Below are 13,461 nucleotides of genomic sequence, written 5' to 3' on the forward strand. Positions count from 1 at the left end.
TGTGGGAAGTCCAAGGACCGCCCACCTCCATCCAGGTTTAGTAAGTTGAGCATCCAAACCGCCCAGGCCCCCCCAAAGCCAGCCCGTGCAGTAGGATCAAAAACCCCTTGCCCTTGTTCTTAAGGACATTGGTTTTATTACGTGGTTAAACTTAGCATCCTGTTCGTCTGTCGCCCGCCAGGAGGACGTTGCGGGCGGGGACATAGACTAGTGTACTTGTCTCAGCCTCTTCTCAGCTTTTGTGCCAGCTTGATTCTCAGTAGCTGCTGCCTGGCTGAGTGACGTTTGCTATCAACCTCTTTCTATCATTTTTAAGATGTATTTTTATATGTGTGCGCGTGTGTGCTCTTGCTTGTGCAAGTGCCTACAGAGGATGTTGGGTTCTTTCTGGGGCTGGACTTGCAGGTGGTTTTGAGTCTGCTGACATGTGTCTTTGGAACTGAACTCTGGCACTTTATATGAGCAGTGCTCTCTATTAACCATGAAGCCATTAATCTAGACTTGGCCATCCATCATCTTTTTTTTTTTTCTTTTCTGAAACAGGACTTGGCAAACTCTCACTTGTAGGCCACGTTTGTTTTGTAAATAAAGTTTTATTAGAATATAGACATGCTCATTTGCTTATACATTGTCAACTGTTTCTTGCCCCCCCCCCTTTTGTAGTAGCAAAATTAAGCAGATAAAAAAGAGAGAGGGAAGACCAGCGACACAGTACAGTTGCCATAGAGACTGTGTGGTATGCAGAGGTGAAATATCCGCCACTTGGTCCTTTGGGGCAAAGATTTACCAACCCATTCTGATATTTTAAGACTTTTTTCTCCCATCCCCCATCACTGTGTGTATGTCTGTCTGTATTTCTTTTCTTTCTTCAATCCTACTTTATTTCGCTTCCTAGTCCCTTCTCTTCATAGACATGGGCTTAATTCAATGTAAAGGCTTTGATTTCATTAGATTTGAAGATATATGTAAGCCTCCACAAGAACCCAAACAAGGGGCCTGCTCTGCCCCTTGAATTGGAAAGACACTGGAACACTGGGGGACCGCTGGTTCATGCTGCTTTTCACTGACAGCCTTTTGAGATGCGAGAGGGGAGACTCTGTGTGGTTCTTAGACTTTAACACAAGGCCCAATGTGTTGTTGTATTTAAAAGGGTTTTGTTGGATTAATGCTTTTTTACATTTTCAGTATTGTAAAAAAGTTGTTTTGATTTTTTTAGGCATACATTTAAAATTGCTTTTACCCACCTATGTGTCTTAAGATTATATGAACAATGCTTCGTATTAGTAGAAATGAAGAGAAGCTGTTTACTACAGATGTGTATGCACCCTGATTTTCTAATGAATCACCTACGATTTTCTTTCTCTGTTTTTATACTTTTCCTTCCTGGGGTCATGCTGCTTTACTTGTAAATGAGCTGTGGTTTAGGAAATTGTGTGTTTGTACCTGAGTAGAGGCTGGCAGAGCTACCTCAGAATGTTCAAGGAGCAAATCTTTCAGGTACTTTTCAAATGTGACTTTTAGGGAAAGGTCTGGACATATGAAATGATTACAAAGTTATTTTTAAACAAAAGAGTTGCAGACAGGCATAAGAATAGATTGATTGATGGATTTTGTTTTACTTTGATATATTTGCATTATTTCTTCCTGACCATCTGATTCTTGGAACTTTATGTCATAAAAGTTGAGGTAATGTTCTCTCGCTTTGAAGAAATGGCACCGATATCTAACATTTTCTTTTTTTCCACTTCAATTAATATGTGGATTTTGTCTTTTGATGGGTTTTTAAATCATGTCGTCTTTAATAGTGCCAATTTAAATTTATAGCTAGCTACAGGTTACGTGGAGTTGAGCCAAGACCTGAGTTATTTTGAAATTCAACACATGGTCTGGGTTAACATTTTATATCTACAAAAGAAGTATAGATAAAGCATTTCTCATGGGTATACATATTTCTTGTTAGAAATGAAATTTCTAACTAGAGACTTGGAGTTGTGTACTTGATAGTTAAAACTTTCTTTCACATAAATTGGTAAATGTATTTGTCTCTTAATTTTGAGGGGAAACTCAATGTGATCGTATGTTTGTTTAGAAGAGAACCTAGGACTCTATCAAAGGAGAGAGTAAGAAATATGTATTATTGGCCCTGTGAGGGTATTGAACTTCTGTATAAATGTTCTTGGCTTTTGATATATGATTTCACAGAGCTAAAGTTGAAGGGCATTGTAGTAAGGGGGCCGCTAGTTAGCTCCCAGCTGCTTAGCACCAAAATAATCACAAAAAAACTGTATTAATTAAATCACAGCGTGTCCCATTAGCTCTAGCTCCTTATTGGCTAACTCTTTCATCTTAATTTAACTCATCACCATTAATCTGTGCATCACCATGAGATCGTGGCCTACCAGTAACGTTTCCGGTGTCTGCCCCCAGCAAAGGCTCCATGACTTCTCCTTGACTCCTCCGCTCTTCCTCTGAGCATAGAGCTTACTTTTCCCCACCTACCTAAGTTCTGCCCTGCTATAGGTCTTATTAATGGTAATCATAGCATGCGGAGGGAACTCCACAGCAGGCCATGGCATTGCTTCCCTTGTAGTTTCCCCTTGCTCAGCTTTCTTACCGTTTCCTCACTTTTGCTGTGGGTATGGGATTTTCAAACAAACCAACCAAATGTTTTTCTCAAGTATGCTGTGTATTACCTTATTGCAGTTAAATATTTTTGAAAAAAAATATTTTTAAGTAGAAGCACCTAGAACAAGGCTTGTATGTTTCTACTGTGTTATCTGCCCCGCAGAAGAGTGAAGGAGTTCCATCAGAATTAGTAGGGAAACGTGGCAGTAGGAGTGTTCAGAGTGCTGCCTTGTAGGACATTCCAGTAGGTTTTGGAACTGCTTCCATTCCTGCCAGCTACTAGAAATGAACTCAGGTGACGAGAAATGAGAAATGCAGTATTTCACTATTTGAGTTTTGATAGGACATTCATATTGCCTTTCAAGAATTATATAGTAACAGAATTTAATTTTGTCCTAATTAATCTTTGGGTTCTCATTTCTTTTCAGGGAAATACATGCAGATGATGAACATTCTTAAGCCAATTGCCTTTGATGTTATCCATTTTATGTCCCAGCTATTTGATTATTACTTGTATGCAGTATATACCTTTTTTGGTCGGAATGATTCAGTAAGTCAACTTTTGGAGGGAAAAAAAATTTCTTTTCAAATGTATTTATTTCCTCAAATTTGAAGTTTTTTATTCTGTATATATACTTAAATTGTGTTTGTGTATGTGTGAGTGTGTATGTGTGTGTAAGTTTTTATATTCTGTAAAACTAGGTAAAACTATTGAGAATTTTTCATCAGATATAGAATTGTTATGAGATGTCTGTCTGAATGTGTGGTTTATACATTAATTTTAAGCTTTGATATGATAATTGCATATTGTTCACATAGAAAAAGTGAAACAGCCTTTTCTAACTGTGATATATTTTGGCAATGAAAAATATGTAGGCTTCTTTATTTAAACCTGGACCTATGTGCAATTATTACATAGTAATTGAGACAACTTATTAATGTTGGCTCACAACCTTAGCACAGATATTTATTAAGTAATTAGTTTTGCTAACTGGTACATGTGCCTTCCTCAGAATTATGTCTCCCATACTTACCATACTAATGAGGGATGGAGCAGTGGTGAAAAATACTCAGTTCATGACATGGAATAGCTAGAATTCTTATGCTTCCCTTGTAGGGCGAAAAAGACATAGCTTATTTAGAAACTGTCATGACAGTAACTTATAGAATTATATTTATTATGTGACCCAGGAATTTCACTTTCAGATATTTACCCAAGAAAATGAAAATTAATGTAATGGTCAAAGACTGGAATGCTCATGGTAGTGTTATACAACAACCCAAACTGATATTCAGATGTGTAGTTAGAGATTATGTTATGTTTATACTCTCAGATAGAATTAAACAACACAAAATACCAACAGTCTCACACCACAGGTGAGTCTTAAAGGCATACTAAGTTTTAAAAAAATCTACAAAAATAAAATTCACTCTGATTCTTTTCAGGAAAACCAAACCATAGTGATACATGGAGGTCAGGGGTTAAGGGTGGGAGGAGATAGGTGCATAACGTGTGGTGGCGTTTTCACAGGGAGAGAACTCTGCCCCTTAGCTTAATTGCATTGGTTGAAAGATCATCACAGTGTTGGATATCACACACTTGCATTGACTGATATATAGTTTCATATAAATTTTAAAAGGGGAGAGATGAATTAACGAAGTGTATAAAGCCTGAATAAATAAATCAACTCGCACAGTGTGTCATGCATCTGCTTTAGTTTGGGTGGGAGGATGTAAGAATAAAAATGTGTGCATGTTTGTATATGTTCACATAATCACACACTCATCATATCTATGCCTACGTTAGTGACACTGTATTTTATAGTTTACTACTAATAACATTTCAGTTTCTTGGGTCACAGAGGATGGTTTAATTTTTTTTTTGCAAGTACCTGTATGTATTTATTATCTTTAATTTCATCAGTTGAGTTATTATACAAGTGACTGACTAACTTGATGTTTCAACATGTAAGCTTTCTCATTTATGGACTGTGGGATGGCATCTGTGAATGCTTTGACTTTTTTTGTAATGAACAGAATTCAATGCTGTGAAATATTTGATAGACCTAAGAGAAGATTTTATTTCAAGTCATAATAGACTTTCTTTAATTCATGTATGAAAAGAATTAGCAATACTTTGTTTTTGCTTCTATGTTAAAACAAAAGATAATGTGTACCAAAGTGAACCTTCTTTCAGAAACAAAATCTTAACTTTTGTTGCTAAGAATATTAACTTGTAAGAAAGAGGTTCTGCTGCATCATTCTTTCATAATGCACAGGGTCGTTAGATGTTACTGTGACCTTCAAGGCCATGGAGACTTTGTTGTTTGTGGGGGGGAAGCTAAGATACGACTTTTTTTTTTAATGTGTTGGCATTTTAAAATTTTAAATTCTGGAGCCTGCAGAAGCTAAGTACCTGCGCTAATAAGCTCCACACGGCTTGAGTGTTGTGCAGCAGTTCCTGCAGAGCTGCGTGATGTGGTTTTCTGTATTTTCAGCTGGAATCCACAGGACTTGGCCTCAGTAGTAGCCGACTAAGAACAACGCTAAACAGAATACAGGAAAGCCTTATTGACCTGGTAAGTAATGAGCTGGAACTAATTCACTGTAGTTTGTGAAACAGATAGTCATAAGTCAACTGTAATAAATGTGCATCTGGACACCCGTGAAGTGTCTGAGTCCTTTAGTGTTAATGGTTTTTAGTCTCACTGAAAGTAAGAATCTGTGTGGTTCAGGGAATGTCGGACTTCACTTCATAATCACCTTGACATTCAAGAGCAAAGTTTGGGTGTGATTTGCTTTGTAGCAGGAGCTACTGGTTCTTGACTGGTCTGTTAGATGGTGAACTGAATGGTTTAAGGTTATATATTAACATAAAGGTGATCCTCGGTGGTTTTTAGGCTATCATACACATTGAAAACTAGAACGGAAACTTTTTTCTTCTGATTGAAGTTACTGTGGTGAGAAACCGCTTGCCAAGACTTCTGTGTGCTTCTATATCGACCCAGTCACCTCTTAAACAAGTGTCCACATTCCTGGTTTTCCTATGCTGTATACATCGCATGTGTACTATTGTTATGGAGATTTTTTATAAAGCAACAGTAATATATCTTTTAAGAAACAATAACTGAGTGTGGTGTGGTGATGTGTGCCTATGATCCCAGCCCTTGGAAGCTGAGGGAGGGCGATTGAGAGCTCGAGACTCTGTCTTGGAAAATATTTAGGTGTGTACGTAATGAAATAGTAAAACAATGGAAAAAGAAAAACTGACATGTTATATTGCCAAACATTATTATTGTATTATGATTTTGTCAGTATACAAAAGGAGCAGTTCTTATCTCTTGTTCTTGAGTTGTACATTTTGTTGTTGTGGAGAGGCATGTAGACAAATGTGTTCTATAATGTTTAATATCATGCCGGGCCCCGATGAGTGTGGTGATGAAATGGAATGGGGAGCCCTAAGAGAGTGCTTTGAGCAGTGATGGAGTCTCTGATGACCGCTGCTGCAGCAGAAGAGATAACTAGTGTCTACTTTTTGGGGATAATTTGGTTCCACACATCTATATCTTGAAGTATTTGTAGGTCATTGATTATAGGATCCCATATATACCACCTGCATTCATATCCCTTATGTAAAAATGGCCTTATATTTGTATATAACCTACACATAGCTATGTACTGTATATCATGTCTATATTACATATATACCTAGCACAATATAAATGTTTTATAAATGGTAGTATGTGTGTCCTTTAGAAATAATGACATTCAGTACAGGTGTGTGTTCTACCCCTGAAGTATTTTTGAACCGTGATCAGCTGAACGCATAGGCACAGACCTGTGGATATGGAGGGCTGACAGCATAGCTGTCCTATTGCACTTACCTGGACTTCTGGAAGTGTGCATAGACTATCCCAGGGTCCTTGTATCCTGGTTTAAGCTTGACTTCTTTAGGTTTTGCTGTTTATTAATCGTTAATCTTCATTTTCAGATAATGGCTCCTTTTTGACCCGGCATTTATTTCCTTCCTTCCTTCTAACCTGCTTGCCTTTGTTTTTGAAAATCCATTAGCTTTTGCCTACTTTGATACTTTCCCATGTTTCATTATGCATTCTCTTTGTCTTAGAATCATGGCTGTCAAATCTTGTTCTATGTGGATCTTAGGACTCAACTAAAGCTTTTCTTTTTTTTCTGATAGAATGTCTCAAAATCAGTGGTGGTTTGAACTTCACCATTAAAATTTTTCTGGCATTTCTCTATCACTTCTGCTTGTTACTAGACTATGATTGCCAAACTATAGTTTGGATTTGACCCTTAAGGCATGGCTTTATGCTTCAGGTTTTGCCATAAGGTGTATTATGGGATCATACGAAAAGCAAACAGTGGTCCCAAGCTACTCAGCTTCCTGACACTAAATTGCTCAGGACATTTGCCTCACTCTTGTGGTGATAACTGGGTGGATTTGTGTCCCCGAGTGGTGAAATTGTCAAATTCAGTCTTATTTCAAAACCACTATGCTTTCCTTTCTTCCTTCCTATTTTTTGTGCACATTTCTTTCTAACTTGTGTTGTTTTTTCTTTGGTTGCACCTTATTCTGCTGCTATTTCTGTCAGCCGTTGTGACTCCTTAGGTACTGGATAGCTTCTGTGGCAAATGGTCTGGCTTTTCAGGCCTTAGCCTGACATTCTGTTCCCACAGGCACTGGCTTTAACTAACCTCTATCTTTCTATGTAAACATAAGACTTGAGATCCATAGGCTGGGGTGAAAACCTGCTAGCTTAGAGAGGCTGAGTAGCAAGTAGCTAACCTCTCCTTGCTGATGTCTCTTGAAAGGGCCATTCTTCTGCTCTGGGGGTGGGGGGGAGGGGATGAACCCACAGGAAAAGAGCCGGGGTGTGTGGTGTCTTTAATCCCAGCCTTTGGCAGGCAGATGCAGGGCCAGGGGTCTACAAGAGCAAGTTCCAGGACAGCTAGGACTGTTAGAGAAACCTTATCTCGAAAAACAAACGACAATGAAACACACACAAAAAAACAGAAAAAGCTGTACCACTCAAAGACCCTCCCTACTCCTTCTGGTGTGTTTCTCTTCCAGTTGCCCTCTGGTGCTCTATGATTACGTTCTGTAAAGCAGTTGCTAACTCAGCCTCCTAACATAAGGTTAATTTTATTTAATTAACGCAAAAGCCAGCTCAGCGTTCACAGTATGATTGATCCCCCAACAAACATGTCTCAGCTTTGTTAGCCTTACCATTGCTTAACAGCAGACTGACTCTAGGGTATGAAAACCACCAAGCCACCGTTCGTTCTTCAGTTGCTAAGGATTGCTTGAGAATGCTCTGTTCAGTTCCCCTTTGGTAGAGTGCTCACTAGGATACAATCAAAGCTTTCAAGACAGTTTACATTTATTTCTGAGTGTATTTTTCTCTCCCTGTTAGTGTTTATATATATCTTTGCACTCTTGGTTTAATATTTTATAAAATCTGGTTTGCACTTTACTGTACCTCAATCTAAGATTGTTTTAAGTTAGCATATAAACTTCAATTCACTTCCATGGTGACAGTAAACACAGTGGAGTCACTGCATTGTTTGGATAGGCAAATAATAAATAGCTTGATCAGCGTGGAACTAAGTAGAAATACTTTTTATTACATTGCTCCTACCTGTCAGTTAAAACCTTTGACTTTTTTAGTTTTATTTCTCTACACGTATCTTCTGATTTTCGCTTTTAACTTATAAATGGCAAATGGAACCCATTTCGATCCTTAAAAATGCTTCCTGAAATAATTTATCATACAAATTCAGTTTAAATTTTAGGAAACGTGTTTTTCACATCAAGGGAAAGTCCTAATAGAGGGAAAGTACATGAGGAAGCAGCAGGTGCTGTTGATGTCCTGCCAGAAATAAGGCTTTAATCTTCTGTTTCGTGACTGTTTTAGTCACTGTGCTATTGCTGTTAAGAGATACCACTTCCAAGATAACTTACAAAAGAAAGCATTTAATTGGGACTTCCTCACAGTTAATGAAGTTAGTCCATTATCATTATGGTAGGGACCATGGTGTCAGGGAGCATGGCAGCAGGCAGGCACAGTGCTGAAGAAATAGCTGAGAGCTACATCTTGACCCACACGTCAGGGAGGACATGCAGAGAGACAGACACTGGCATAGGCTTTTGAAAACTGAGTCCCCCCACCCCACCCCATGTAACACACTTCCTCCAACAAGGCCACACCTCCTTATCCTTCCAATCCTAGCAAAGAATTCCACTCCCTGGCATTCACATATGAGCATGTGAGAGCTGTTCTTACTTAAACCTCCATAGCAATGATAACTAAACTGCTTAAAACTTTTGGTCAACTTTCAGTGTTTGTTTGTTTGAGACGGGATCTTGCTGTTAGCCCAGGCTAGTCCCAGACCAGTGATCTCCTGCTTCAGCCTCTTAAATCTGAGATTACAGGTGTACACTACGACATGCAGCTTGAACATTATTTTAAAGATTAAAAACATTATTTTCAACTTGCCCAGAAAATCTATTCATTTAAGTTCTTTTTATAGTAGTAGGGTAATGGCAGCAAAAAAAAAATGAAATAAAATAAAATAAAATTCTGCTACTGTGCTCATGGGGAGCTGCTGCCCTGGTGCGTGGCAAACACTCCATTCGTTTGTATCAGCCTGACATGGTTGGGGACTGGCGAGTGCAGTTAAGTATAATTTCTTATATGTAAACTCAGTATAAACAAATAATTTCCAGAAAACTTGATGCCTAATACATCGGCGTTAACAGGAGCAAAGGAAAACGCTTGCCTAAACCCCTCTCAGGCAGCAATTCCAGTGCTCTTTGAATGTATCTGTGGCAGCTTTGTAACTGAAGGGTGATGTTGTTGGGTTTTCTTTTAGTATAGCCCACGTGGGAATGCCAAACCATTCTGTGATGTTTTACTCTTTTTACTCCTTTGGAGACGCACCACCAAGCTCCCAAATAAATCACACACAGTCTTATTTTTTCTTTTAAATGCCCAGCCTTAGCTTGGCTTCTTTTTAGCCAGCTTTCCTTAACTTAAATTATCCCATCTACCTTTTGCCTCTGAGCTTTTACCTCTTCTTCTGTATCTTACTTTCCACTCTTACTTCGTGGCTAAGCGGCTGACCCCTTGCATCCTCGTCTCTGTGTTTAAACCTCTTTCTCTTCTCTCCTGAAAGATTTCTCTTTCTATTTATCCTCTCTGCCTGCCCGCCCCACCCATCCTTTCTCCTACCTCACTATTGGCTGTTCAGGTCTTTTTAGACCATAAAATGTTTTAGACAGGCAAAGAATATAACCCACTTTAAAATGATACTCCACAACAGATGACGCCAACACATTTGTGTTGAAGAGACCAAGGAAGCAGCTGGGCAAGCATTTTAGCCTGTTGTAAAAGGAGCAGTGGGCTGCTTTTCATCCCGCCTGGCCACCCAGCTAGGTTTACCTGAAATAATTACACGGAAACTGTATTCATTTAAACACTGCCTGGCCCATTAGTTCTAACCTCTTATTGGCTAACCCTCCACATATTGATCTAACCCATTTCTAATAATCTGTATTGCCACTTGACTGTGGCTTACCGGCATGAGTCTAACCAGCGTCGGTCTCAGAGAGGAGAGCCATGGTGTCTGCCTGACTCTGCTTTCTTTCTCCCAGCATTCTGTTTGGTCGACTCCACCTATCTAAGCTGCTGTCCTATCAAAAGGCCAAGGCAGTTTCTTTATTTGACCAATGAAAGTAACACATAGACAGAAGACCCTCCTACTCCATTAGCCCCTCCCCACAGTGCTTTGCAATTGCTCATTTATACAACATATGTTCTATTAAACTATTTTGAATTTCTCTTCTAGGAGCTTTTTCAAGATGTAATAGATGCATGCTATTGCCAAGTCATTGCTAGAAAAGGTACTATAAGCTAGACAAAGGTTATGATTAATTAATACCAATAACATTGGTGGGTATTATTTGTGAGCCAGGGAGTTCTTTTTAATGCAATTGTAATGTTACTCCCTTGACATCCCCTCAAAAATAGTAAATGCAATTATCTATCTTTGACCTTGAATGCCATGACTACCTGAGTGACTGGTGCGAGGTCAGTATTCTCAGGGGTAGTCTACCCAGATGTCACTCTGTTCAGCTATTTGGAGTGTAGGAATCCAGGATGGCCAACTTCTGTTCTCCAGCTACTCCAGGTTGCCAGTCAAGCACTCCCCAGCTAAGATCTCAAGGCACTTCTCTCTAGTTTGCTTATGATATGCGATGTAGTCCTGTGATGTTCGGGAATGTGTGTAGCTTGTACACTGCTTACTCTTTGCCTGGCACCTGAGTGCTGGCGAAGATCAGCTAGAAACAGGAAGACTGCTAGTGAGCATGGTGTCGGGTGAAAGTGAAAAGAACTTAAACTTGAGTGTTTTCCTGACCACAGATGAACTGTGTCAGTGCTTAGGCTCCAGCTCTGTTGGTCTGTTTCAGTGTCTGTCTCCTGGACAGTCCCGGGGACTGCAGCATGTCCGTCAGCATCTCTTACCTAGATCCACACTGACCACCTTTGTTCTCATAACAGTCTGAACCAGATGTGTACAGTGCTGTTAGTTCGCTGTAAGTTTATAACTGCATTCTAGTCCTGCCTTCTTGAGATTATGCAAAGATTACTTTGGTTAAGTCTTGATTATGAAGTGATTAATGCATCACAATGTTATCTTTGGTTCTTTTTGTTTGTTTGTTTGTTTTTGCTATTTTGAGACAGGGTAGCTGTGGTGCCTGTCCTAGAACTAGCTCGTGTAGACCAGCCTGGCCTCCTGGTCTTTTGCCTCCCAATTGCTAGGATTAAAGGTGTGCACCACAACCACCCAGCGTTATCTTTGGTTCTTAAGGTTCAGTCCCTCACCTTCCAGATTTTGAGAAATATTTCTGTGTGAAGCAGCTGTTAATGAAGGTTCCCTGCATTGACTCACTTTAGGCCATGTGCATATGGTGCCATGCATCATTGGGTAATCTGTGGAATCATTTAAATTTAGTATAAAAAGGGCGATTCCAATAGTCGCAGATCATAAGAAAAAGAAAGAAGGGCTGAAGCTAAGTATGTATCCGATGCATGCTTGTGCCTGAGTGTGTGCTCTCTGTACCGCCATTGTTAGAGCCGTGTTTTTAGTACAGCTTGCTGAGACTGCTGTTTCAGGTGTTGTGTGTGTATTGCCTTTCTAGGAGGTTTCAACTGATCCTACTGCCACACTCACAGCAGCAGAAGAAAGAAAGGAGAAGGTACCCAGCCCACACCTCAATCAACTAGTGATTTTGACATCTGGGGATACATTATATGGGTTGGCAGAGAGAGTGGTAGCCACAGAATCCTTGTAAGTTGTTGAAAGCAGTTGCTTTGCCATAACTATTTAAGGAAAATTATAAAAAGTAAGCCGTGTGTAATTATACTTATTGCTATATAATACTACTACTCCTAAACCACTTAACCACTTAAGCATTGTTGTGAAATATATGTTAGCATAAACTACTAATTGATGATTTTAATTGCATGGTGTGTGTGTGTGTGTGTGTGTGTGTGTGTGTGTGTGTGTGTGTATTTATGCTCATGTGTATGGAAGCTTTAGTGTTTGTGCAAGCATATGTCTTTGTACATATGAGAGCCAGACAATTATCTGGGGTATTACTCTTCGGATGTTGCTGGTTTTGACACAGGGTTTCTCATTGGCATCAAGATTGCCAAACTTGGTAGATCAGGAGAAGAGTGAGCCCCAGAGATCCACCTGCCTCTGCCTCACCAGACTGAGATTACACCATCACCCCTAGTCTTTCGTGGTTCGCTTTAATTATATAAATGAATGCAATTAAATATGTTGTGTTTTGATAGTTAACAAATGGTCTTGTTAAGGCAAACTTTAAATACTGAGTGGTATATTTCTATTTCTCCCTTGGCCAAAGAATCTATGGTACCTATAGTCCATTGTTATTGTTACATAGAATTCACTTTTGGCATCTGCAAGAATGCCTCTTGATCTTTCTAAACCCCCAAGTTAATTCAGTTAGAGCTTATAACTTGTTCTATAAGGTGCAGCCCAGAATAAGGTAAATATTCTCTCGTACATAACAGAAATGGAGAGCGATATTCAGTGTTAGTGTATCTACGGGCAACAATCCAGGTGTACTTACCACCTGTCACTCCTGCACCCAGAATAGATGTGTCTGCCTGTATTGAGCCTGTGTGCTGTGTGTTAGGAATGTTTGGTTATTTAAGACAAGTATCCCTTTTTAATCTCTTGAGTTTGAGTCTTTTATATATACTTATTGAGTGGAATCTTTAAAAGAAATTCTCTAAAAGACAAGTTATGAACTGGAGAGTTGTCCCTGTGATTAAGAAGACTTGTTGCTTTTGCAGAGGACCGACCTGGCTTTAATTCCCAGCATTAAATTCCCAACATCCCACATGGTGACTCGAAATTATCCATAACCCCAGTCCCAAGGGATCCAATGCCAAAATGCTTCTTCCACTTACTGATAAATAAGCATCCGCTGCTGTGTGGTGCTAAAGAACGAGAAAGTGGTTTCCAGTTGGCTTGTGATCTTAACAGACTCACTACACAGCAGCAGTGACTGGTTCTGAAGCCTGCCGTTGCTGACGCCGTGCTCATTCTCTCTCTTTAGGGTGTTCCTGGCTGAACAGTTCGAGTTCCTTCAGCCACACTTGGATGCTGTGATGCCTGCAGCCAAAAAGCCCTTTCTTCAGCAGTTCTTTTCTCAGGTCAGAGATGATGTAAGACGATGTGCTCTGTGCTCTGTCATTGCACCTGGGAAAGACGATGTGC

The 13,461-nt window shown here is 39.6% G+C and overlaps 1 protein-coding gene across 1 annotated transcript in view; it reads left to right on the plus strand.

Moving 5' to 3' along the window:
- Positions 1 to 13,461, plus strand: part of Vps50 (VPS50, EARP/GARPII complex subunit) — a 107,595-nt gene that overhangs the window by 84,444 nt on the left and 9,690 nt on the right. Inside the window, exons 21-24 of the mRNA XM_005363676.2 lie at positions 3,054 to 3,175; positions 5,124 to 5,204; positions 11,849 to 11,997; positions 13,301 to 13,397. Coding sequence (XP_005363733.1) covers positions 3,054 to 3,175; positions 5,124 to 5,204; positions 11,849 to 11,997; positions 13,301 to 13,397 — 449 coding nt within the window. The remainder of the gene's footprint in view (positions 1 to 3,053; positions 3,176 to 5,123; positions 5,205 to 11,848; positions 11,998 to 13,300; positions 13,398 to 13,461) is intronic.

The sequence above is a fragment of the Microtus ochrogaster genome, linkage group LG10, assembly GCF_000317375.1.
Source record: "Microtus ochrogaster isolate Prairie Vole_2 linkage group LG10, MicOch1.0, whole genome shotgun sequence".
NCBI classification, from domain to species: Eukaryota; Metazoa; Chordata; class Mammalia; order Rodentia; family Cricetidae; genus Microtus; species Microtus ochrogaster.